Source organism: Myotis nattereri (assembly GCF_964212035.1).
Source record: "Myotis nattereri genome assembly, chromosome: 11".
NCBI classification, from domain to species: domain Eukaryota; kingdom Metazoa; phylum Chordata; class Mammalia; order Chiroptera; family Vespertilionidae; genus Myotis; species Myotis nattereri.
Window position 1 is genome coordinate 62,618,971 of NC_138086.1, and position 27,683 is coordinate 62,646,653.

The 27,683-nt window shown below is 48.3% G+C and overlaps 1 protein-coding gene across 4 annotated transcripts in view; it reads right to left on the bottom strand.

The window, feature by feature from the left end:
* The window catches only part of JAZF1 (JAZF zinc finger 1), a 306,522-nt gene that overhangs the window by 14,094 nt on the left and 264,745 nt on the right, over nt 1–27,683 (bottom strand). For all 4 annotated transcript variants that reach the window (XM_081102026.1, XM_081102028.1, XM_081102027.1 and 1 more), the window contains exon 3: nt 26,851–27,047. In XM_081102026.1, the coding sequence (XP_080958152.1) occupies nt 26,851–27,047 (197 nt within the window). The remainder of the gene's footprint in view (nt 1–26,850; nt 27,048–27,683) is intronic.

Here is a 27,683-nt window from a genome sequence, read left to right on the forward strand (position 1 = left end):
TCTGGTAATCACGATACTGTTGCCTGTGTCTATGAGTTTTTAATGTGTTTTGTTTTGCTTAATCCCTTCACCTTTTTCACCAGCCCCCCAATCCCTCCCTGTAATAGCTGTTAGTCTGTTCTCCGTATCTATGAGTCTGTTTCTATTTTGTTTGTTCATTAGATTCCACAAGTGAGACGATAATGGTATTTGTCTTTCTCTGACTGCCATAATAAAATAAAATGCTCTTATACAGATTTCAACAAAATTATGTCAACGTTACCATTTAGGTAGTTAAGCTTTAAAAAATATCTTAAAACAGAAAAACAGCCCTGGGGGCCAGCTCAGTTGGTTGGAGCACCTGTCTGATTCTCCAAGGCTGCACGCTCCATCCCCGTTCAGGCTGCGTTCAAGAATCAGCCAATGAATCCGTAAGTAAGTGGCACAACAAATCAATGTTTCGCTCTCTTTCAAATCAATACGTTAAACAAAATTATTAAAAACAAACACAAAACAAGCCCTCGCTGGTTTGGCTCAATGGATAGAGTGTCGGCCTGTGGACTGAAGGGTCCCAGGTTGGATTCCAGTCAAAGGCACATGCCCAGGTTGCGGGCTCGATCCCCAGTAGGGGGCGTGCAGGAGGCAGCCGATCAATGATTCTCTCTCATCATTGATGTTTCTATCTATATCTTCTCCCTTCCTCTTTCTGAAATCAATAAAAATATTTTAAAAAGGCCAGACAGATGTTTACAAATTATTGCACAAGTTGGTCCTATAGCTTTGAATTATTTTTTTCATTATTTCTGTTCTTAGCTTTGACCTTCCTGGGGTTACAAGAATCTGGCGAGACCTAAAAGAAATGAGGTGATTGTGGTCTCGGGAAGGCGGGGCTCTGGGTGACTGACCAATTGACTCTTGGTCAGGACACTCAGAACAAGATGACTCCAGAGTGAGCCTGTTGGCAAGAGTTCATTCTTTTAGATTTGTGACAACATGGGTGGATCCAGAGAGTATGATGCTGAGTGAAATAAGTCAGACAAAGACAAGTACTATATGATTTCACTTATATGTGGAATCTAAAAAACAAAACAGAAACAAACTCATAGCTACCCAGAACGTACTGATGGAGGGCAGATGGGATAAGGTTTGGGGGAGATGGGTAAAAAAGGTGAAGGATTAAGAAGTACAAACCGACAGTTACAAAACAGTCACGTGGATATAAAGTACAGCGTAGGGAATATAGTCATAATACTGCAATAATCACCAGCATCTGTGTGTAATCTACGTACTGTGTACTTAGGAGTTACACTAACTTAATACGATGCCAATGTAAGGGGTCGCAATCTGCGATGTGCACCACACAACAGCTTCATCCTCCACGGGAACCCAGTCAGCATAACTACACACCCCACACCAACCCTGTCCAGGCCGAGCCCAGGCGGGTAACGCAGGGCTGGGAGCAGGCTGCCTGGTTTAGGACTCCGCTGTGCTCTGACACCTGGTGCCTCAGGCCAGTGATTTTACCTCTTTATGCTCCATGTTGTACCTGCAAAGGGCAAGTCACACCAGAGCTGACCTCACAGGGCGCTGTGAAGATGGCATGATCTGATGCGTGAAAGCGTTTAATTCCTGGCACACCCTTATGTACCATATTAGCTCTGCGTGGCATTATTTTAATCAGTAATTTAAAAAGGTCTAGACTTGAAGGAAATGACCAGGGATCTACAAAACCTCTCCAGAAATTGCCCGGTTAGTCACCTTCCTAAAATGCACTCACGAAACTGTCCAAAATGAGCGTACATTTTCAATACAATGGATTAGGATACGGGTTTCTAGTCCTGCGGGAAAAAGAGAAGGGTGTATCACTTCTCTTACTTCCACTGATTCATTCACAGCGCCGAGACCCGGGGATGGGAGGCACGTGGCCTCCTGCCCTCGCGGTGGGCAGTGGGGATGCGGGCGCCCCGACCCTTCATGGTCACATCGCCAACCCCTCCACTGGGGGCGCGCCCTGCCTTTGATAACGTGAACTCAGGCAACACTGGCAGCCAAGGCCCGTCTTTTCTGAAACAAGTGCCGCTTTTCTCTGCAGCATCGAGGGCTGCATCCGGTGTGCGTCCCCCGCCTGACTGTGAAATTAACGTGCGATATTTCCAGAGTGCACCCACGGACAGAGTGAAGGCCCTGCCAGGGCCAAGTGCAGGGCGGAGGGCTGGCACGCGGAGGGCGATCGATCCGAGAAAAATGCGGCCATAATCAAGATGAGCGATCAGGAGGGACCGCCAGCCGAAGCCAGTTTCCGCCGCAAACGCAGCGCCGGACACGAGATGTCGCCACGGGAGTGCCGGGCGCTGGGGCGCATATGCCCCGAGATCACGGAATGTTCACACCAACAGCGGAGCCCCCGTAAGAGCTGGGGCTCACACTTTGTCCCGCGTGGAAGCTGTAGCCGGTGCCGCATGAAAAGCAGGTTTTATGGATCTTTCTGATTTGTCAGAAGGCTGCTGGCCTCCTGTCAGTGCGGCTTCCGAAGGTGGCGGGCACCTCGTGGGCACTCACTGTGCCAGCGCCGCCCTGGAATCCCGTGGGACGTGCGCGTGGCAACCCTTCCCAAAGGTGACGGGAGAAACTGCGGGTGCAAGGACCCCCAGTCAAAGCGCCCGTGTGAAGCAGGTTATGAAAACGGGCGGCGTCCTAGGCTCAGGCTGACTGTAAGGGCTCCGGTGAGAAGTGGGCCTCGCGGCCTTGGCGCCCGAGCAGATTCATTTCCTGCAGCCGGTTTTGGAAGGCAGGGTCTCCGTGTGACCTTGCAGTGACCTTGAGGATGCTTCCCCTATTGTTTCTACTTCAGCAGCGTTTCACGCTATCGCAGAGGATACTTCTAAGCCCGACAGCCTGGGTCCTCACACCGGCTCCGTGACGCCCTCCATGACCCTGGGCAGCTCACTCTTTACGTCCCAGGGTTGAGGGCCTTAATTCGCAGGGGAGGGCTTCCCCCGCGGGCTGCCCCACAGCACTGTCTGCTGTTAGTAACATCACTGGCTGAGCCACACGTGACCTCACCAATTAGAGTCAACCAGGACAGAATGGTGCTCAGTGCCCCCTTTTTAAAAAAATTAAATATATTTTTATTGATTTTAGAAAGGAAGGAAGAGGAGGAGAGAGAAACATCGATGATGAGAGAGAATCATTAATGGGCCGCCTCCCTCATACCCTCCCCTGGGGACCGAGCCCACAACCCAGGCATGTGCCCTGACTGGGGATCCAACTGTGACCTCCTGGTTCACAGGTCAATGCTCACCCACTGAGCTACCCTGGCCTGGCCTCAGTGACCTCTTTAAGGCCCTGGGTCAGTGATGAATCCCAGGAGCAACGAAGGTCAACAGAGATGCCCAGTTTCCCCTGCTCAGGGCAGTCAGGTCGGCGTGGCTGGTGCCTGCCCCTAAGTGCCTGTCCCCGTGCAGCTCCCATGCTCTGTGCTAGCTGGCTCGGCACCCCACCTGCCTCTCGGCTCGCCTGGCCCGCCTGTGCTTTACTCCAGCTCCTCCAGACTCATCCACCCACGTGCTGTTGTTGGCCACCCTCACTGGGCTTTCTCTGGAAGCACCCAGAGAAATGCGGAGGGTACTCTGGCCTGGTCCCGTTCCCTCACCTCCTCGTCCCGGCCCATCCTGGCACCTGTTCTGTGACAAAGACATGGTGGCCCTTCCCTGGAAGACTGCATTCTTCTTTGAGATGGGCACAGGTGATTTCAAAAGAGGGCTGAGTGTTCCCTATTGCCACGACTTGCAAGCATCAACCCTGGCCATGAGAGGTTGCCCCGTGACAGGAGGCGGGCCCCTGGAGTCAGACTGCCCAAACTCACGTCCTGTTTGTGGGGTCTTAGGAGACTCAACTCCTCAAGCCCTGGTTATCCACCTGAAACTGTGACATTTCTACCTGAAGCCGCCAAGGACCGGCCCGCACACAGAAGAGACTTTGCCTGGCAGACAGCAGAGTCAGGGCAGACCCTGGACGGGTGGTCACACGCACCGCCAGTGTGACGTCCGTCTTCCTCGCTCAGAACAGACGTAGGTGGGCTCTTCCCTTTCCCTCACCCCCGTCCGCTCTTCAGTTAACTTCAGGGTCTCTCTGAGGGACATGCATTGTTAGCTGGAAATCCTGCATTTATGGGCCATCTCTTCTCATGTGTTTACAATACATGATGCCTCACAGAACGATGCCCTATAAATGCCACATGACGTTAAACAAGGGGTATTCCCAGGGCGCAGGAACAAGACTAAGGGTTTATTACTGGACATCTATTGAAGGCTGAAGATAATTACAGTCATGGGCTATCAGTCCGCAGACGCGCTGCAACGGAAATAACCGAAGACCGCCACTCAGCCCAAACCCTCACGAGGAAATGGACGGTGATCTCTCTAAGGGTCGGACTCCCATATCATCAGGCGCTTAAAATCTGTCCCACCTGAACTGCCCGTGGCCAGTCTGGATGGGGTGTTTATTATAATGAATGAGGATCACCAGATGTTTTGGAGGCTTCAGACAGCTGTGTCTTGATGGCACCAACCCGGAGGTGCCAGCGTCACAGCGTCAGCTCGGCTTCTCCCCTCTCCCCATATTTCCTCCCCCATGTTCCCAAGACAGATGACCTGAGGGGCTGCTCTGGCCTGTTTTCCAGAATCTTATCTGGGAGAGGACAGGCCAGAAAAACGTGGGAAGGAAGTAGGCTTTGTCCATAAACAACAACAAAAATCACTACCTGGGCACCATTTTCTTTCCTTTGAGAGTTAGGAAATGGTATTTCTGTCAAGATATGACTCTCTGAGCCAAGTCAAGGAAGAATTTATTTTGGATTTCTGTGCTCATGTTCTGAGACCCTCCTAACTGGCCCCAGCTCTCCAACCTCCTTTATCAAGCCCTCCCCCACCATGAGCTCCCAGGCCTGTCTCATCCTCTGTGGGAGGGGAGGTGGACACAGAAGACAGGTTCTTTCCAGCCTCGCACTTCTGCTATTTTATGACCCAGTGATGACACCACAGCAAAGTCAAACCTGGGCATTTAAAAAAAAATTATAATTGATTTCAGGAAGGAAGGGAGAGAGGGAGAGAGAGACAGAAACATCAATGAGAGAGAACCATTGATCAGCTGCCTCCTGCACGCCCCCCACTGGGGATCGAGCCCACAACCCAGGCATGTGCCCTGACTGGAAATGGAATCATGACCTCCTGGTTCATAAGTCGACACTCAACCCCTGAGCCACGCTGGCCGGGCTGAGCTAGGACGTTTTTAAATCAGTCTGAATGTATGACCTGCCATGAGTTCCTTTCTGCTGGGCCCTCCCAGGAGGTTTTCACTACTACGTCCCTCTTGGGTCCCTCTTCTGCCTTTGCTCTGCCCTCCACCTGCCCTCAGGATGCCTTCAGGGCTATTCCCAGTTCCAAGAGCGCCTGGACTCTGTTTTATGCTTTTCTCAAACACCCATAAGTCCCGAGTGCCTGAAGTCATACACTGGGACTGAGTGATAAACGCCCGAGCCTGGCCTTGCTGCGGGGTCATCACTGGGTCATAAAATGATAGAAGCTCCGGCTGGGAAGAACTCAGTCTTGCGTGCCCACCTCCCCTCTCACAGAGGGAGAGACCGAGGCCTGGGGAGGTGACCGTCCCTCGTCACTAGCGAAGGTCCAGGCAGGGGTGGAAGTCTGGCACCCCAGTCCTGGATGCCCCTCCCCTGCCAATGTCCACCCAGGGCTTCCTGGGCAGGTAAATGGGAAGCTGGGCATTTGCCAGCCAGGTGACAGGGACCACCCGCATTTCACACATGTGGCACATAAAGGAGTGGCTCAGGGTCACACCCAGTCCCCCAAGGTCGAGTCCATCCAAACAAGAGGCCTATGTGCTTTTCAGAATGTGGTGAAAGCGCACTTGTTCTGAAACACTGCAGGTTTTTCCTACACCGTTTGACTACGTCTATGTATCCCCAGCTATGATCTGTACACACAAGCCCAGCTTCATGAATACACAAGGAATAAGAGGTTTAATCACATCTCTTCAACTGTCCCTCTATGTCAAGATAGGAGGGAAAAACGAAGGTGAGAAGTTTCAATCCTAAGTTACCACATCACTGGATAACTTTCCTGCCCCAGCCTCCTCCTCCGCTGTGGTTTCAAGTTTGATCTGTGGCCAACACTAAATCCAAATGGTCCATTTCTCACATCCATCCTGGCCCAGAAGTGTAAAGGTCGACCTTGAAGAAACAGTCCTGCGGGCGAAGGGCGTGGTGTTTGTAATGCGACTATGACAGCCCTTAGCCAACCTCCGTTTATCAGCCTGCTTCTCTTCGCTAGTTTCCCCCTTGCTTTTGTTTTGCTTTGTAAGGAGAGCATTCCTTTTTATCCAGAGACAAACAGCGACCCTTTGCAAGTGCCGTTAAGTCATATGTCATCCGCAGTTTTCCTAATGGGACAATCCACGTGTCCCGGACGGCGAAGGAAGCATTTTCCAGCTCCTAAATGAGGATAAATGAACAGATACTCAGCAAGCCTTCAGGGGACACAGAAAGCCCGGAATGGGCCACGTCAACGAAGTCCAAGCAACCTGCACAGCTTGCATTTGTAAGTGGCCGGTTCAAACTACCTCGGAGGCATCATTGTCAAGGTTTGGCATCCATGAGAAATGTTTTATGTGATGACATTTTTTCTAAAAAGTGGATGTTTAGTTCTAGCTGGTTTGCTCAGTGGTTAGAGCATCAGCCTGCAGACTGAAGGGTCCCAGGTTCGATTCCAGGCAAGGGTACATGCCCAGGTTGGGGGCTCAATCCCGAGTGGGGAGTATGCAGGAGGCAGCTGATCGGTGATTCTCCCTCCTCATTGATGTTTCTCTCTCTCCCTCTCCCTTCCTCTCTGAAGTCAATAAAAATATATTAATTAAAAATGTCTTAAAAATAAAAAATACATGAAAAAAAGAGTAGACATTTAAAAACCCAAACCACAAATATGTATAATATGATGCCCGACTGTTTGGGGGTGGGCCCTCAAATTAGAAGGTCGGGAAGATAACATGGTTGTCCCTTTGCCACCTGTTAGAGGCGACTCGTCCTACAGGCACAGGCTGCCGCGTGCGCTCTGTTCAGCAGGACTCAGGTTGGGAAACGCAGCCAGAACCCTTCTGAGGTGTTAAAGCAAACTTTGTAATGTCGCCGAGTAAAGTGCAGGGGAAGCTTTACAGCCGCCGAGTGCCCGTGGTCTCTGGAAGCCATTCCGAATTCTTACATAAACGCTCTCTCCCCACCGCCCCTCGAGAAAGACTCCGTTCCCCACAGAAAAAAGGCCTTTCCATCATGAACAGCCGTCTGTTCCACAGAGCACAGGAAAAACCTGATAAACCGAGCCGCACAGCCTGGGCCGTAAACATATTCTTCCCCCAGATTTCCACGCCGCCACATACACAAAGCACCCGCCCTTAGCCACTTGCAGAACAACAACAACAAAAATGCACTGGGTTTCCTGCAATTAAGCCGCGGGGTTTTACAGTGCAATTTTATTTATAAGGAAAGAGTAAATAAATAAATATATCAACGGGCGAACAGACCCCTCCCGCCGAAGGCCGATTCTGCAAATTAACTCCGAGGCCATAAACGCCGTGCCAGCTGGAGCCGGCCCGCGCTCCGGGCACAGGCCGCCAGGCAGGTCTGCGGCGACAGAAAACAAAGTGGGCATTTTCCACCTCGGCCGGCGATGTTAATTGAACTCTGGCAAATGTTTAAAGATTTCGTTCTCCGTGTTCAAGAAAGAATTAAAAACAGTCGAGCCGGGGAAAATGAACATCTGTTACTGACTTACACTCGCAGCCACAATGAGAAACAATCATAATCAAAGTGATTTTGCTTCCTTGCTAGTGAGCTCTGTAATCTTAGGTTAAAAATACAATTGCGGACGCTGCTTATTGTCTTTGGGGCTTCTCTTCTGACGGCTGCTTGTAAAACGTGGTTTACGTGAGCTGAGTTTTCTTCCGTTGGAAGAACAATATGAGGAAACGGGCTTGCGTAGAAAGATAGGGGCTGACTGCCGGGAGCACCTACGCAATCGAGCCTCGTTTTACGAAGCTATGAAACAGTAGTCGAGAAGTGTTTTATATTTGGGAGTTAAATACACTTTACAGCTGTGTAAAAAAACCCAGAGCCATACTGGGCCAAACATAAACATTCCAATGTCTGCAAGGTTTACTCCTGCGGGGTAAGTTGGGCAGGCTCCTATGGCCTGGGCGGGGCTGGGGAGCTACGCAGAGCAGCGTTGAAAAGCCTTTCACATTAAGTCATTTCCTGTCCCACATGCAGAAATGTCATCAGGAAAGCCAATCTATTGCCATAGGTTCACCCCGGCTATTGAAACAACTTCCTGACCTGCCAGCCCACAGCCTCTCTGCCCTCCCATCCATCCTCCTCCCGCTACCAAATTAACATGCCCCCAAATAGCTTTAATCCATAATATCACTCTTCTCTGATGGCATTAGTTCCTCCTCTTATTAAAAGGGGCTCCCTACCGCCAACTCTATTAAATGCAAACGCCTTAGCCTAGCATTTTAGGTTCCTGTATCTATGTGAGCGCTTCCTGAATCCAATGCACAGCCTCACTGGTCCCCAAACCACCTCCCTGCTGTCGGCTAGGCCTGGGGGCGTGGAATACACAACACGACACCCACGTCATCGGCTCCTCTAACCTGCGCATCCTTGGAGACCTCTCTCAGATGCTACTTTCCCAAGTAGAATGACTTGTCCTTCCCCTGCCTATTGTAACCCTCGATGTAAGGCTCTCTCAGGTTCGGGTCTGACAGGAGCTTTATTTGCACACTTGGCTTCCTCCACAACTAGAGCCTCGTGCCCCCGAGGGTGGTGGTTCTTTCCATGCATCTCCGCAGCCCCACAGCATCAGCACTGGGTCTGCAACCAGTCATCAGACCCGGGCCTTGCTCGTCTCTCCTCTGGAGTTGGTAGAACACTTTCTGAGGCTTGTCCGATACGCTGCTGCCAACGTAGGTGCAGATACTCTGAAGCAATTACATGTGGACTAGAGCCAGTCATGCCCACTTCCATCAATATAATGTGTAATTTGGCTGAACGGGTTCGCCAGGCGTGGATTCCAACTGGAATGGCCATCTTAATCGGACCCTTTTCTTGGTCAGGGCAAAAGGGAATTCATTGCTACTCATTACTTAACATGGTTTTGGAAACATCTTAAAACACAGTGTGAATGAGCTTACCGAAGTCCAGCACCGCCTTGTCTGCTAAAGGTCTGAGGCCACTGCCCGAGGAGGCCAGCCCACCTGGAACCTCTCCTTGAGCTCCAGCCAGCTCTGGCCCCTTCCCACACCAGGGACTTCACCCGGGTACAGGTGATGAGGCTGGAAAACCCCCACGAGAGAAGATGGGACAACAAACCGTTATACCCTCAGCAGAACGTGAGGCTTTTTCTGAGGTTTTGGAAAATAAGTCTGGACACTTTCCTTTCAATGTGGTATTAGTTCTGCCTCCCTCCCCCTTCCCTTACTCCCTCCACCCTCCAACTCCCCCCCCCCCCCGCCTCCCTCCCCCACAGGAACAAAAACCAGAAATGCGGAGGGAGCTGCGATGTTATTCCTGGCCCTCATGTGAGCGGAAGGTGCCATAAATCTCTCAAAAAAGCTGAGGCTCATGGGGTATCCAGAACCAATCCTCCAATTTACGAGGATCTAATCACTGAGACAGACATCAGAGCCTTAGGTGCTTCTGAAAGACGGTTCTGTGTGGGAACCTTCCTGCCACTTAGGGCAAAGCTATTCTTTTCAGGCTCCTCACCCGTTAGGGAAAAGCCTCAAAGAGGCATGGCCTGAATGAGGGCAGGCGGCCCACCTTCACTGCAACTTCAGTGACGTGTCTGGGAAAACTGCTCGTGGTTCCTGGGCCATGACACATGGCGAGAGGCGGTGGGTGGTGCTGCTCAGCACCTGGGAGGAGTGCTGCTCAGGCTCAGGTCAGCGCGGCCGGCCTTGGATGGTGCGGGGCTGGCGGTGTGGCATCGCCTGGGAGCTGCTGCCAGCTCCCCGTGCCCTCCTGGACTGTGACTCACCAAATCTAGGGTGGGTCCCGGAGGGCCATCCTTTTAAGATGCTCCCAGGTCACTGGGAAAAGGTGGGTACTACAGCCTCTCGTGACAGAGGTGGTTCAAGGTCATGGTTCTAAGAGAGTCCTCGTGTGCATATTGCCCTAAAAACCTGCTCCTGCTCCTTCATGCTCAGAAAATGGCTCCACCACCCACTCAGCTGCTCCGCAGAGAACCCAGGAGGCACTGCTCTTTCTCTCCAGGTCCCCACCCAATCCTGCAGGCTCTTCCTCCACGTATCTGAGTCCACCCACACCTGCACCCTGCGGTCCCAGTGCCACTGCTGTCACCCCTGATTTGCTGCATGGATCCCCCCAACCCATCAGCCATTCTCACCGCCCAGCAACATTGACTCATCAGGCAGAATCATCACTTTCAAATGTAGGGCAAACCACCACCTTCCTGGTTAAAATCCTCTAACAGCTTTCCGCTTCACTTAGAAAGCAGGGCGCACTCTTGTCCTCCGGGCACTTCCCCCCTCCCCACCCATCTGAGCCAGCCAGACTCGCATATCCTCTTCTTTCCCTCCATCTAAGAGGTACTCATTCTTAAAACTCAGTTGAGTATCACTGTCTCGAGGTCTGTGACTTCGCGCCCCAAGTCTGGGGCCCCTTCCTTCCCTGCATGCACAGAGCTTGTCTCTGTCGGGGAACTCAGCCTCCCGTGTGGATTTCATCATCTGCCTCCCCCCACTAGTCTCTGAGCTACGGGAGGACCAGGGTCATGTCTCCTGTCTCTGCACATTCATTTGACGTGTCGTGGGCATTCGCATGTCTGTCCTGTGTGCTAACAGGCTCCCTCTCCTAGTTATGCCTGGAAAATCATCGTCCCAGGAGCATGGGATGCACTGTGTGCTCCCGAAGGGCACACGGAGCAATTCATGTTTCACTCTTTCAGTCATCGGGGAGGAGTACGCTTTGGAGAAGGCAGACCTGGCTTAAGGTCCAGGCACCTGAACTTACTAATAGAGCAGTGTGGCCTTGCGCAAGTTACTCAGCCTCTCTGAACGCCCCTCCCCCCGCCCCCCCCCCCGCCCCCCCCCGTAGTTTCCATTCACATATGAAACGGGGATTGAAGAGCATGGTTAGCAAAGCACCCAGCATGTTCTAGCTGTCCCCACTTGGTGACGGACAGTCACTCTCACTCCTGCAGGCGCGCACACCACAGGCGAGCTTCAGTATCCCTTGCCAAGTGGGGTAGGGGGCAGAGGGTCTCTCTTCAACCGATTTCAGTAACTATTCCATAAATCCTAACTCCTGATGTATTTGGCCCCTAAGATAATCTCTGTTTTAACATCATTTCTGAAAAGTTTACTCTACTGGACCCAGTAAAGTTCAGTCACCTGACTTTGCCTCTACCCTTAGGAGACTCAGGGCAGGCCCTGCCCTGTCCACCCTTTCCCTCCCGAGTTCACACGGTTCCATTTTCCATCCCCAGCTGTGCTATCATCATGACAACAGCCAACACTGCTAAGTACCTCGAGAGGAGAGAACGCTGAGTTAGAAGTCTGAATCCTTTTAATCTCTCACTGAGTAAGTTTGCCAGCCTAGTTTCTTTTATTTTGCTTTCTTTTTTTAAAAAATATGTTTTTATTGAGATTTAGAGAGGGAGGAAAGGAGAGGGATAGAGAGAAACATCAATTGGCTGCCTCCTGCTCACCCACTACTGGGGATTGATCCTGCAACCCAGGCATGTGCCCTGACCAGGAATCAAACCAGTGACCTCTTGGTTCATGGTTCAGTGCTCAACCACTGAGCCACACCAGCGGGGCTGCCAGCCTAGTTTCTTAAAATATCATACATTAAACTGCTTTTATCTCATTTAGTCAATAATTTGGCAATCAGGAAGTTGGACCATTCTCAAAATAAACTGTAAAAATAAAATCCCAGGTAGTGTCCCAGGTGTGAAACGCAGGAGATGGAAGGCTGTGTAGAAGTTGAGAGCAGGGAGTGTATAGAAGGCTGTGTAGAAGTCGAGATGGGTGTCGGTTCTGGGGTGTGGAGTGGGTGGGAGTTTCCATTGCTTTTCCCAGAGAAGGGCGGGGCCCAGGTGAGAAGCGCAGGCTCCCACAATGAGCGCTCTGTACTCCAAAGCCCTTCAAGACGGGGAGGGGGGGGGGGGCAGCGGTTTCTATTGCTGCTTTGTAGCTCGGGAACCCCAGCTAGTGATGACTTTACCAGTTTGTACGGTCTGGACAAGGGGGTTACTCCTTGGTGAGATTGGTCCTTGGGGAGGTTACTGCGCAGATTCCCACACAAGTCATTACCACTGCGAAGGGCAGGCTCCCAGAGGGCGCTAGGCTACGGGGCTTTGGGGCTTTGGCAGCGGCTGCGGTTGGAAATCCAGTAAGTACTCTCCGCTTTATCACCCGTCAAAACAAGGACAGGAAAGGGAAGAAGAGCGATGGTGAGAAATACCAACCGAGATGCTCAGAGAGAACAAACACTGCAGGCTGCCCCAGCTCCGACTGAGGGCCAGTCCCTCTGAGAAATGAGGAAACGGACCATCTTCTGCTCCTTGTTTCCTACGGAAGAGATGTCAGTTTTCTCAGCAACCGTAGCTCGTTAGAAGCAAGCATGTAAAGATACACGGGTTTAAGCTGGGGCTGGGTAAAATGCTTCCAAAAATATCAGAGGCTCGTGGTGCTAAAACCCAGAGGAACTCACAACTCTTTTCGCCTCAGGTTTACGGGACCAGGAGAGGTAGGTGGCTGTACGCGTTCCTTCCATACTTGCAAGAAATAATTTTCACCAACCCCAGAGAAAACACTCGCGTAGGAAACCTTGGATTCTGGTCAGCTGACTCTCTGGGAGGGGAACAAAAAGGCCTCCTGTGGAGAGAAAGCGGGGCCTGCACCCCCAAGCTTCACATCCAAATGCCAAACAAGTTCTGGTAGGAGATGGTCTTCTCCACAGGCGCCTTCCCCACACCTGCGTGCGGGCCGCCTTCTCTCCTGCCTGCCTTGCTCCCACTTCCTGGCACAAACACAGGCTGCTTTCTCACCGGTCTTGCTGCTGGGACACGGACTCTTCTCTTTCCCACGGCGTTCCTGAGGCTGTCTTCTCCCACTTTTACTCCATTCTGATGGACCTAGTGATGGTCTTGCGTGCTGAGTGCCTAAGATCAATAGCTGATTTCACAAAGGAGAAATTTCTGCCAAGAAAGGCCTGTGGAGGAAAGGCATCTCCCCCTCCTTGCGGTTAAACTCTAGTGAGGGACCTTGTGCTCATTCTGGGATGGGGAGTCTGGGGACATCCCAGGGTCCGCAGGCCCAGAAGAAACTGTATGGGTCAGGTCTAATGAAGTCTCATGAATGGAGAACTAGGAATATAACACAACTGATTATGAAAGCACACTCAGTGTCTTGTAAGAAGCCTGGACTTTGGTATTGTTTTGACCAATTTGGCTACATGACCTTGGGCTTGACACTACACTCATATGAGGGAGTCTAGATCATTGGCTTTCGAATGTCTGACCATGACCCAGTGAAAAACTAACATTTTATATCACAACTCAGAAAACCACACACAAAACTAAAAGTTTCCCCAGGTAATACTTATCGTTACCAAGGGTGAAGCATCTATTTTCTACTTTTTCTTTAAATAAAAAACATGCTTTCTTTTTTTAGAGAGAGAAAGGGAGAGGGATAGAGAGATGGAAACATCAATGAGAAACATTAATTGCCTCCTGTATGCCCCCTATTGGGGATCTAGCCCAAAACCTGGGCACATGCCCTGAACAGGAATTGGACAGGGACCTCTTGGTTCATGGGTTGATGCTCAACCATTGAGCACATCGGCTGGCCTCTACTTCTTAAAAAAAAAGAATGCTGGTCACCACTTACGAATTTCAAGAGCCAAGATGATCTCTTCCTAGCTCTGATGCTACCTGCCATTGTGTTTTTTCTCCTCTGCTTTCTTCAATTGGAAGGATTTGGGGCAGTAATGCACCTCCTAAATTCAGGGGTGTTAAGAAATGACCACTTACATAATGAAGCCACTGTCTCACCCACCTGCTACTCTTGCAGGAATTCTTTCCCACGGGTGGAGGAGGAGCGGGAGCAGCTCTCTCTCTCTCATCTCTCTGTCATTTTAAAGAGAGCAGTAAGTGGAACTGGCCCCTTTCCATCCAGGTCATCGAATCTTTGTTCTTTCTAGGCAACAAAGTGGTTTGAGGCCTCCCCAGTCATAAGCCAATGACTTTTACCAATTTGTATTAGTCTCCCATTTTTCCTGAATATTCTAAAGACATTTGCACTGAACACAAAAGGCCACGAAGACACACATGTTACAGCAGTACTGCTGCTTTGTCACTGAATAAATTGAGGCCATTCAGAGTGCTTCACAGACATGTGGCTTTGAGGTTTTTGGTTTTGTTTCATACTCTTGATATTCTCACACTGACCTTGATCCCGTGGGCACATCTCTGAGAACCGGGTTGGCCCTTTGTGTGTTTCCCATGTCTCCCCGATCCTTTCCTTAGAGATTTCAAGGGACCACCCTACCTGATGGTTGACATTCAACTTGCATGGATCATGGCCCCAGGATGGAGCAAGTGAACTGGCTCACATGGGAATTAAACCCATGACCTCAGCCTTATGAACATCATGCTCAGGTCACGTGAGTGAACTTCAGGCCATGGCCTTTGGGTTGGTGAGCACCATGAACACAGCGGGAAGATGACTGACGATAAGCCTCAAAGAACAGGTGTGCGGAGCAGACTCGAGCATCTTTCTCTGAACAGGAAAAGAATCTATAACAACCATTAGTTGGGCACCTACATAACCATGTGGTTTAGCAGGTTAACAAATTCAGGCCCCTTAGATCACCTACTAGACAGGAACCTGATATCCCTCCGAAGAAGGCACGGACTACCATCTTCTGGAAGCTGAAAAATGAGGCTGAAAAATGGTAAGTGTTCTGGGAAAATATCTATTCGCTTTTCAGTCCTGTCCCTTTTCCAAAATATACTAGTCTATGGTAGAGAACACAGACAGTGTGAACCGAAATCCCAGGAGGCTGTGCGATGCTATTTTTAAAGAGGCACAACCACCACGAAGTTGAAGCTCCTTCAAGTGTATGTTTAGCATAATTCACCTTCCAGTTTGCCCTGCTTGCCTGACAGAATGAAATGGCCCTGGGTATCAGAATGCCACCTTTACAGCTTTAGCCCAAGGGCTCTCAGGGGGCGAAGGACAAGCTTTCTAGTCTTAGCAAACCTTCCTCTCCCGAGGATGCCAGGAAACAGACCTTTGTTGAGAAGCAAAAAAGGAAGGGGAAAAATCCTTTCTGGAATATTTATTCCTTATTCATTTCAGGAAACACGGCCCTATAGCTTATTTACAAATGTGTTAACTGGATTCTATTAAACTTTTAATTTGCTATTTAATTGCCAAGTAGCATGTATTAGTTACCAAGGATGTATTTATGTGTCTGTAATGCATACTCATTATATAGTTATTCCAGAAACTCTGACTTATTAAAAAAAAATTTTTTTAAATCCCAAATTTTATATTTGCAGTTACTTCATAATTTTAATTTTATGGTTTTCGTTTCCAAAAGGGGCTTATTCATCTGCGAGGGGAAAAGCCCCGGGGGCTGAGGTGTGTGCCCACAGGTGGTGGTAGGACCCTCTCCAGCCTGTCACAACCAACCCCCAGCCAGAGCCCTTGGCAGCTCGCTCCCAACGGAGCGGCAACATTTTCATTTTCTGCTTTTAAAAGTGAATCATTTGTCAAGTTTTGTTAGTCTTAAGAAAATAATTTTCCTTCTGGTACCACATAGCCTGTTCTAAATTGCACACTTCCATTACTGAAACCAAGTGGCTTTAATTAAACACTTTTTTCAAAGACTGCTTCCCTCTAATGGCAGTGAAACACTGTTCACCGCATTGAGTTCTGCCAAAACTCACTTCATTGGGTGACTTTCAGGGCGACTTTCAGCACAATAAAGGCTTAGAACATTGTGTAATAGGAGAAAGTGACCATTTAAGGGGGTGGTTTGGGGGCCTAGTTAAGGTACAGGATCTTGATCATGTCCCCAAACATCACCCTAAATCGGCTGCCCGGCATTGTCCCCAAAATTGCTAGTGCATTAGACTTGGAAGGCTGCACATTCTGCCTGCAGATAGAGCCTTGGACAAGCCAATGGGCCGAGCTTGTCCAGGTCCCTCCGCCCCTCGGCTGAAGATTCTACGCAACTGCTTTCCAAGCACTGTGGCTGGAACTTTAACAGTAACTGTTACAGCATAGCTCAGACAGCTTGCAATGGCTCACTGGAAACCATGATGGTCACTATCATGGTTTCTACAAAAGAAATCTGCTCTACATGTATTTTTATTATTTGAAAATTATGCTAATTTTGTTTTTTTAAAAAATATATTTTTATTGATTTCAGAGAGGGAGAGAGAGGTAGAAACATCAATGATGAGAGAGAATCATTAATCAGCTGCCTCCTGCACGCCGCACACTGGGAATGGCGCCTGCAACCCGGGCATGTGCCCTTGGCCAGAATCCAACCCGGGGCCCTTCAGTCCACAGACCAACGCTCTATCCACTGAGCCAAACCAGCTAGGGATAGACAATGGCAGGCACTATTTAGCTACTTTACCCCAAGTTATCCTGATAAGCAGAGAAGCAGTTTCTCCCAGCATAGCCTGCTCTGGGGCCTGTAACCACCTGGTACGCCCTGGCTGCCCTTTCTGTCTTTAGGAAAAAAAGGGATATGTAGATAGAAAAGACAGCACACGGGGGCATTATCAGATGTCAAATGCCAGGCGTCCCCCCTTTTGATTTCTTGGGGGTGATTTCCTATGTGTATTTCCATACCAAAGAGAGCATTACTAATTCAGCCCAGCGGAGTATGAAACACATCTTGGACCTGCTGAGATCAAGCCGACTCGGTGCTGGTTTGATGAACAGACACGAACAGGATTTGGTGGCACAACCAGCAACCCTGCCTTCCCCGACACCAGACAGGACCCAGCAGCCCGTCTCTCCCTCCTGTCACACACCACCCCTTCCCTTCGAGTGCGCTTGCGAGATGTCTGAACACAGCCTTGGGAAGCACCAGAAGCAGGGAGATTCTGTACCTTGATTGTCTTTTCAGCAAGAACAAATGAGCTCAGAGCGTTCCCAGTTCTCTGCAGATTCTTTCTTTAATGCCGTGCAGCTGGGTGTGCCTGGGGATCATTCCATTGTTAAAACCAGGCCCACATGGAAAAGACATTAAATACGTTCACTGCCGTGATACCCACCAAGTTGAAAGGGCTCCTCCGATTTTAATATGCTGGGTTTCAGAGGGGAGGGGAAAAGAGAAAGGTTCTTTGGAGACACAAACATTTGGTCCAGTGACGAGTCCAGCAGGCGTTAAATCTCCATCACCTTCCCGGCAGAGGCGTGCGGGGCCCGAGCGCCTGTGGGTGTTTTCAGGGGCATCGCACCATTTCCCAGGCCAACAATAGGCCACTCCCTTGAGCGCTCACATTTCGGTGCTGGTACTCGCATTCAAAAGAAAATGACCGAGAAGTGTGCACTGATGGCTGTTGGCATGCAAGTGAGCGCGGGGCCTTGGCTTAAAGAGACTGTGTTCTTTTTTCGGAGAGGGTGTGAGCGGCACCGTCTGTATGTGTGCCCTTTAAAATAACTTTGCCTTGTGATGACTCTTGATATTTTTTTGGCCAGTGCAGAGACCCCTGCTGGGACACACACACACACACACACACACACATACACAGACACACATGGCAACAAGGTTCGACGGCTAAAGTCTTGCCATTCACGGTGTTTCCAGCACCAGGCGAAACATGACAGGAAAGACCTTCAAGACTCCTGGTGGGAATGCTTAACAGTATTCTCACTATTTTTACTGAGTTTGGTGAAACAATAACTGTGAATAGGATATGTGAAATTTAGGGTTATAACTAAATGTCAGTGGTTAAGTGTGGTACTGCTAAAATGGCAGGCCTCAAAAATATCTTCATCAGAAGGTAAATTATGGGCACCTTTCTCTTACTGCAAATATTGAATCGGAAGGTAAGCTGCTATCAAGTGGCTGCCTGTTACAGAACCTGAGCTCGATGCGGGCTGAAAATGGGCAGCGTTCACTTTAAAATTCTCAACATTGTGAAGCATTCTCTACATTTTGGATATTGGGAGACCCAGATGCTATGACTTTCTATCAGTCATTCATCAACTCTAACTGGGACCTAAGACCCAGGGTATGGCAACTAGCTTTTTCTCCTCCTCCTCCTCCCCCTCCTCCTCCTTCTCCTCTCCTTCCCTCTCCCTCCCTCCCTCCCTCCCTCTCATGTGTATGTTTTGCAATTGTTTTATGTGGCTGCACGGCTGTTTCCTGCATGTTCCTAAGCTAAGAAAGTGGACACTAAAGGATTCCGTTTACGGTCTTTCTTTAATGGGGAGGAAATTCCAGAGATTTGCCTCCTCTAACTACTGCATTTATTTACTTCCTTTGTTCTTAATGACTGTTTACAGCAGAGGAAATGTACTTGCCGGGCCAAGGAATGGGTGGAAGCTGTGGGCTCTGGTCCTTCATTTCTGCCTGGGCCACCAATTCCTTTTTTCCAACTGAGGTAAATCCATACAGTACAAGGCACAGATCTTAGTTACATAATGAGATGGGTCTGATCGGCGTCTGCCTTTGTGTAACCAAGACCTCAGTCAAGGTCTGGACTGTAGCCAGCACTCCAGGGAGCTCTCGTGCACACCTTTCCCCACTCCCCTCCCCTCGAGTCCACTGCTGTGCTGATTTCTATGGTCACAGGTCGGTCGGCCTGTACTGGAATGTCATATGTGCCCTCGTGTCTGCTTCTTTCACTCAGCATTATGTTTTGGAGATTCACCCATTTTTCTGTGTAGTAGTACTTTGTTCCTTTTTACTGCTAACTAGTATTCCATTGTACAACCAGATCCCATTTGTTTATCCATTTACCAGCAGATGGACTACTGAGTAGGGTGGGCTCCTGGGAACAGAGCTGCTGCATACATCCTTGCACCTGCCTCGGAGCAGCTGGGGGAACAGCGCCCTCCAGGCAGCTCTGAGAGGAGAGGCATCAGACGACACCGTTCCTACTCCCAGCCGAGGAGACCCTCACAGGGCTTCTTCAGGCCCCAAGACCAAAATGACGTTGGCCTGTAATTCCCCTCCAGGCATTGACCCAGGAAGAATGAAAACGTATGTCCACAAAACACAGGTACCAGGTGTGAGGCCATCTAGCTCTCAAGCAGCAGAACCAAGATCTGGACCCAGGTCGTGCTGAGGCCAGAGGCTCTCGCCACTTTACCTTCCTGCTCCCAAGTGCGGGAAGGCGGCCCAGGCTTTATATTCCACTCACTGTCAGCATATCCAGGGCTGCTTACCAATCCCCAAGCTGACATTCCCAAAGGACCATGGCCTATAAAACTGGGCCCCAAACCACTTCCCCACCACTCTCACTTTCCTCCTTCTCCCTTGGAACGTACATTTGTCTTACAAGATCTAGACATTTTCTGGGTGTGAAGATACCGCGTATCGCCGCACTAAAACAGCAGAGAGAGAATGACCCCGTGTGTCTGCCTTGCCTTACTAAACATCCATGCTGATAATTTAGTCCATCTGTGTGCAGGTCACATTCATGAGGTGTCTGTCCTACACGTGAGTAAAATGCTTCTACCAAGAGATGTAAATTCTAATTTACAAGGATTAGAGCAGTGGTTCTCAACGTTCTGGCCCTTTAAATACAGTTCCTCATGTTGTGACCCAACCATAAAATTATTTTTGTTGCTACTTCATAACTGTAATGTTGCTACTGTTATGAATCGTAATGTAAATATCTGATATGCAGGATGGTCTTAGGCGACCCGTGAAAGGGTCGTTCAACCGCCAAAGGGGTCGCGACCCACAGGTTGAGAACCGCTGGATTAGAGAAAAGCCGTTGGCTTTTCTGTGTCCCTGAGAGCTGGCACAGTGCCTCTAACAAAATAGATGCTCAGTAAATTATGCCAAAGGAAAAGCTGCCAAATCCTGGTGGTGTGGAAACCAGGATCAACTCCAGCTGGGCACCACATGGACTTAGGCAAGTTATCACTTCAATGAATCTTCATTTCTGTGTCTTAAAAAAATACATTTTAATTGATTTCAGAGAGGGAGAGAGGGAGAGAGAGAGAGAAAGAGAGAGAGAGAGAGAGAGAGAGAGAGAGAGAGAGAGAGAGAGAGAAACACCAATGATGAGAGAGAATCAACGATCGGCTCCCTCCAGCATTCACCACACTGGGGATCGAGCCCACAACCCAGGCATGTGCCCGACTGGGAATCGAACCTCCTGGCTCATAGGTCGACTGGGCAGTTTCTGAGTCTTTAAAGTGGGCTATGATAATGCTTGCCCTGTGTCCCATCAGGGTTAATATGGATCAGCTTAGACGGTGAATATGAATGTTTCTGTGCACTATAAAGGGCTGTAATCTATTCTATTAGTAGTAGTAGTGGTGGTAGTATTACAAATCACTGATTTGATGGTTTTCTTCAAGTAAAAACACAACATGTTTTGTTCGGAAGCTCTTACAAATGAAACAGTCATTAAAATACTATTTCGAGGTTGCTATCCTTACTCTACCAACACTCTGAGTAGCAAGTGGAGATTAAACACAAGTGGCCACCTGAGATGGTGCGGAAGGAAGCCAAATTAACCACAAGACACTCAGGAAGCAGGATAAAGGTTTTACAAGTCAATCAACAAAGAAGATGAAAGAACAATGATTAGGACAAAGTGGAGTATAAACAAACAAGCAAACAAACCTCAGGCCAGGAAAGGGTGTGTTAGAGACACTGACCCTAACTAAGCCAGATAATACTGCAACTGCTGGACAGGGAACCATAAAGCTTTTGAATAGGAAGGTTTTAGAAATGTTTCCTAGGCCTCATGCAGACATTCAACTCTTCAGGGCAGGACCTGCTAGAAATACCAAACCGTGGCCTCAGGAATTTCATAAATAGGTCACAAAATTCAGTGAGGCTGAAATAGTTTGCTTTGCTTTTCTCATTTTCCACCATTAAACCGGGTAGGATTTATCTCTCCACGATTTTTCCTATTTCATTCTCTTCTTTTGGATGAGTGGGGGAGGTATGTTATTTTAGATCTTACCTTAATTTATCTTTTTATTCTCTGAGGCTTTCTGCTTTTACTAAGCCTATTTAAGTTTATTTTGCCTTCTAAAAACGAAGGCATACGCTTCTAAATGTCAAGCATAATTCCACCAGTTCTATAAGTCTGTGTTGCACAGTAATTTCCACCCTGAGGGAAACATTTACTTTCTAAAATGACTTGCTGTATGTCAGTCTCTCCTGAAAATTTCAAAATCCTTATAATTTGAATAATGTATTGCAAGAAGCCATAAAAGCATGTTAAAGGTGTACTATAAGGCTAAATAGCAGGAGACAAAGGGATATGACATGAAATAACACAATATAGAAACTTAAATAATGCATTAATAGATAGAAGCTGTGACTTCACTGTTATTATAGGTAGCTTGGACTAGAAAGTGCACGTGCGCGTGCACACACACACACACACACACACACACACAAACACACACAGAGATTTCATTTCCTTGGGTGCCTTTCTCTGGTTTAGTACTTGAATTTTTCCCCCCGAGTCAGCCAAAATATATATACAAATATTTTCCAGGAGAGACTATGCAACGCTATTATAACCCGAAACCCGGCCAACTCTTTCCATGGCTTCTCCATTAAGACACAAGCGCGCATCTGTTCAGTCCCCTTGGACTCATTTCCAAGGCTAAGCGAGTGGCTGCAGTCACCTTCTCCAGACAAGGTGGGGATATGTTAACCCAAGCAAGAAAATACAGCTAGGACAACTGGAAGGTCACACTGCAAAGCAGTGGTTTCCCAACTCTATCTACAGGTGAGAGTTAACCCCAGAGAACTTTTTAAAACCACCAGTGCCAAAGTCCCGCCCACCAAACAAGTCAGAGTCGCGGGGTGGATCCCATGCAAAGGGTTGAAAAATTCTCCAGGTGATTTCCATCTGAGAGTCACTCTTTGAAGAGGTCCAGTGGGCAAATATGGGAACAGGAAAAAAAGAAATTACTTTCTCAGCTAAACTACAGACTCTAATAACCAAAACAATCTGCTGGCCAAAGGCCCTTCCTAGAGAATGACCTCCTTCCCCCTAACCCTGAAAGGCCATGAAATTAATCTGAAGGAAATAAATTGATTAATTTCTCTTTTTTAGGGGCCGGGGAAGCAGGGTCAGAGCCATTTTGTCTGGATCTTCTGGTTCTATGTACTGAACAGTTGTTTTAGTTGCAAAAGTAATACAGGCTCATTTTAGAAAATAGGAAAAAGAAGAGTACCTGTTTTCCCATCACATTAAAGTAACCACAGTTACTTTAAAAAAATAAGATTGGGATCATACTTCATATGTAGTTTTATAACTGGATAATGTCACTACACAACCTTTGTTGTGAATGTCTGTGGAGCAATCCATTGTTTGCAGTGGCCAATATTTATTTATTAGTGATTGAGTTTTGCTTTAGGCTGATTCACAGACATAGTTAGGCCCCTGATCCCTTGAACTACAAACTAAGTAAGATTAATCTGGTAAGTATTAAAAGGAAAAGAGAGTGGTGAACAGGTAAAGTGGGGTGTGTGGAAGTCTGGACAGGTAGCATTTGCTAATTTCACTGGTATAAATACTCTTCTCATGGCCAATTTCAAGCTAATCCTTTAACTGGTTTGAAAACCGGAATATTTAACAACTAGAGGTCCAATGCACAAAATTCGTGCAAGGGCTTGGCCCTTGCAGCCCTGGCTTCGTTCAGAAGCTCATCTGGGCGGTCTTCTGCTGTTAGGCTGTTTGATCGATTTGCATATTACGCTTTTATTATTATAGATTGGCGCTCTGGACTCAGCTCCAGCTCACCCTTAAGGAAGACTCTGACTCAATGAAACCAGCAAATTCTCCAGTTCTAACAAGCTGACGGCAGCATAGTTCCTGTGAGTGAGGGTGAACCACAGCCCCAGTGTCCTAGCAGGTGCTGTATTTCGGGTTTGGAGCTGACAAGTAGTAATTGGGGCAACTAGAGGACTGAAGGTCCAATAGTTTTTAAAAAGGTCTGAATGTGGAGAGCAAGTGTGAGTCCACTAGAAAGACCACCTTTTTGAATAGGTAAACATGGGGTTTAGTGCAAGTTGACCTTCCTAAGCCTCTATGCCTTTGATCTGTATATGGAAATAATAGTGTTGTCTCATTGGGGCCGGTGTGAGGATTAAAAACAGCACCATACCTAAAGTATACGGCAAGCACAGCCAGGAAACACTGCAAATGCCAGCTGCCACTCCTCCTTAGAATTATACTCCAGATATTCCCAGGAGAAAGGTATGAATTGTTTTAACATTTTATTTTCAGGGAATTCAATTATGTTTATCTTTCAATTCTATATCTTTATGATTTAAATCAGAGATTTGCAAACCATGGCCTGTGGGCCCAATCAGGCCTGTGTTTGTAAATGAAGTTGTACAAAAACTTTTAATGGAACACACCACGCCCATTTGTGTGTGTAATTCTATAGCTGAATAGCTGAAACAGAGACCCTATGGCCCGCAGAGCATGAGACATTTACCATCTGGTCCTTTATAGAAAGTGTGCTGATCCATAATTTTAACCATTCTAACCTTTGCTTAAGTGAATACTTTTAAAATACAGATATATATATATAAAATATATATATAATCAAGCAAATAAGGAGAGGAAATGAAAAGGAAGAGATGACAAGACCCTCCTAGGATTTAGAAATTCCAAACTACATCTTGGTTCCAAGAATACCTAAGCAATACCCAAGACTCCAGATGAAGCTGAGCTCGGACCCAGTCTCGTCACGACAGTGAACTGTAAAGAATGTTTTGTAGCCCTGACCGGTTTGGCTCAGTGGATAGAGTGTCGGCCTGTGGACTGAAGGGTTCCGGGTTCAATTCTGGTCAGGGGCATGTGCCTTGGTTGCGGGCACATCCCCAGTGGGAGGTGTGCAGGAGGCAGCTGATCGATGTTTCTCTCTCATTGATGTTTCTAACTCTCTATGCCTCTCCCTTCCTCTCTAAAAAATCAAAAAAATATATTTTTTTAAAAAAGAAATGTTTTGTAAATGAAATGTTCCAAAGATGACTTACTTCTGGACCAGGAATGTGCCTTGAATATGGAACTGGGGAGAGTAGATTCAGAAGGCAGAGACATGGGCTATTATTTATAACCTGGCAGCGAAAGTGACTGAAACCACATTAGTCAGGAAAAACAAGCTGATCTCTCTAACTACAGGTAAAATAACATTTCCAACATTGAAAAATGTACACAATCAAAATTGTACAGGGTAGGGGTTTAAGAAACCATTTCCCCTGCTAATTTTTGATGTTTACATGGAACATTCTTCAAGCAGCAAATAACTTACCAATGATCTTGACAGATTGAAAGTGATACATCTTTACCACAACATAAATTAATCCTCCCAGTGGGAAATTGCTAAAATAGGCAAGGTGTCAGAAAGATTTCTTTAGGTCTGAGGGAAAGGAAATGAATGATTCCATTTCTCCCGAACATTCTTACATGAAAAATAATAAACTCTCACTTTTAAACTGTCTTGATTTTCCTGGGGTTCTAAGGAAACTTACTGACTGAGGCAGCCATGGTTATCTGGTGCAGGGCACGAGCCAGTCAGTATTAAGTCATGTATAAAGCACACCCAAGCCCTGGCCAGTTTGGCTCACTGGATAGAGCATCAGCCTGGGGACTGAAGAGTCCCAGGTTCGATTCCGGTCAAGGGCATGTACCTTGGTTGCAGGCACATCCCCAGCAGGGGGGTGTGCAGGAGGCAGCTGATCGATGCTTCTCTCTCATCGATGTTTCTAACTCTCTATCTCTCTCCCTTAATCTCTGTAAAAAATCAATAAAATATATTTTAAAAAAAGCACACCCAGGTGCATAACTGCCCCTTAATTCATATTCTGTATGAATAAATCTTCATAGAAATACTCAGAAAAGACGATCACAGAATTACATTCTCACAGCATGCCTTAGATTCACACAGTAAATGTTACACAACATGCTGGAAAGTAAATCTTCGCAGAATAAAGTACAAGGGAAGCATGGGGGCCGATGTAAGGAGGGACAAATGCCCAGCACAAAGGAACCGACTCATCTTCTATGGAAGAATGACCCTGATCTGTTCCTGAAGCCACCAGATGAAGACTCCAGATGGCACAAACATTTATACGACGCCAGGTGCATACATGGGCTATGACGTTAGACTGGTACACAGAAATCTATGGAACAGGTGTACTTAGTAACTGGTGAAGGGAGCTGTTCAGGTAGGAACTCTGGTCCATCTGCCTCCGACACCAATCCTGTTTCCACAATGCCCAACCCTGACAGAACACAGGGTGTCTGTCCACCATGAGCCCCCGAGATGCCCCCAGGAAAAGAGGTCCCAGAATCAGAGTCAACTAAGTTTGGGAGATTTTACTAAATTCTCCCACTGGAGAATAACAATGTATACGAAGGCCCTGCCTTAGAGAATCCAGTTTTCCTTCATTCAACCCAGCATCTCCCCACACGCATTAGGGAGTCCTTTCCCAGCTACTCCTTCTCTCTCTGGTCACTGCCTTGCCTCCCACTCATCATTCAAGGGGAGCCTTCCCTGATCTGCCAGGCTTCTCTCTGGGTGCTTTCACATCACTGAGTGCCTCCACAGAGCACTTGTCATGGTCACAGTGTCATAGTTATTGGTGCATTTATTTGGTTAATACCTGCGCCTATACTCCAACTCTGGAGAAGGAAAATATATTCCCTGCTTCCCAGATGGGAAAAAGAAAAGGAGGGACCTTTCCAGCTTCTTTCTACCATCTTTCCTCACTCCTGCCCCTGGGGAGCAGTGACTCAATGGATCTCTGAATTGGGAGAAGTACGATGCATGCTCAGTGGAGGGCTGGGTGCACACAGATCTGCGCGCACTGCGGGGCAAGCTCAAAAGGGTGATTTAGGAAATAAGCTAACCCCTCAGGAAGACCTACAATGAAGCCCAATGGCTACGAATCCACGCTCCATCCAGTAGGCTGGCTTTCTTAACTTGATTTTGAACTTCACCCTGATTGCTGTTTTATTTTTCAGTGACTTGCACTTTGGGCAGGGGAAGACAAGAGTGTGCTTGTGGGCCCCCTAGAAGGCCAACATCTTCCATGAGGCCCAAGCTCTTCGGGACAGGAACGGGTCTCCTTTGCCTGGCGGGAGAGGCACTCTAAATATTCTTATAATAATCATTTTATTATGGGAACTATTTTCCAGAAGCAAAGATTGGGAGACTGGTGTCCTGAACCCCTATGCACTCATCACCCAGCTCCAACAATAATCAACACGTGGCCATCTTTTTTGTCTACTCCACCTGTGCAAACCCAAGCCATCCTATCCCTTTGCACATAAGACATGGTCAGGGCATGAAAAGTATAAATCCATTATTGCATACATATGATGAACAGAAATTCACAAATATTTCTTCAATCGTAAGTAGATGAATGAACCAACAAATTCTACCCGGACTAGTAAAGGGTCAAACAGGTGGGTTTGAATCACCACCTATCCCTGGCCCCCAGCACACGTCACACACACACACACACTCACTCACACACACACACACTCACACTCACTCTTTGCCAGGGGGTAGAGCCAAGCCACTCACCTGTCGGGGTGCTGCTGCGGAATGAAGAGGAGGGCGTGATGGGCGGGGTCACGGGGGGAGTAAGGCTTCCACTGCTGTGGCGCGGCGGCGTGGACACATTCCCCCGAGACACGGAGCTGGACAAGGTCAGCGAGAGCTTCGGCTGGATCTTCTTCTTGAGGGACTCCTGCTCCCGGCGGGCAGCGTCAGTCATGAATCTGAAGGGACAAGGGCAGGTGAGTGACCGGGCCATTTACAGAGCAGGAGGACTGTGACAACTACCCCGAGTCTGACAGATGCCCCCTCCTGGGAAAGGGGCTTGTTCACAGGTCTGTCCCACTCTCAAAGCTCACAACAGACCCGTTCTCCTGCACGATGAAAGCATCGTGGGAGGTCCTCTCTCTCTTCCAACCTGCGGAAAGCCCACCCATTCTCAAGCGAGCTGGTTGGTTTAAGGTCCCTCAAAGCCAGGCCCATTTCTTCCCTAGGCAGACCCTCCTGGTGGGAAACTCACATACAGATTCCACCTGCACCCGCAGCAGTGCGTCAGTGACAAGCCCTGTCCTCTCTTGGGAGGTCCTCTCTCTCTTCCAACCTGCGGAAAGCCCACCCATTCTCAAGCTCCCGGCCATGCCCAGGGAGAGAGGGCTCTCTTTGTAGATAGGTTAGCATCATGGTCACATGAAAACTGATTCTTGTGTCTGACTCCGGGTTCTCATATTGTCCTTCGGGCTTTTTAATGTTTTTCACTGACGGAAGGCCTTGTCTCCGCAGCCATTAGCTGAAAGGAAGGAGCCCAGTCCCACAGATGTTATGCTGCTAGCACGCTGCAGGCCCATTCAGCGAGCGTTTAC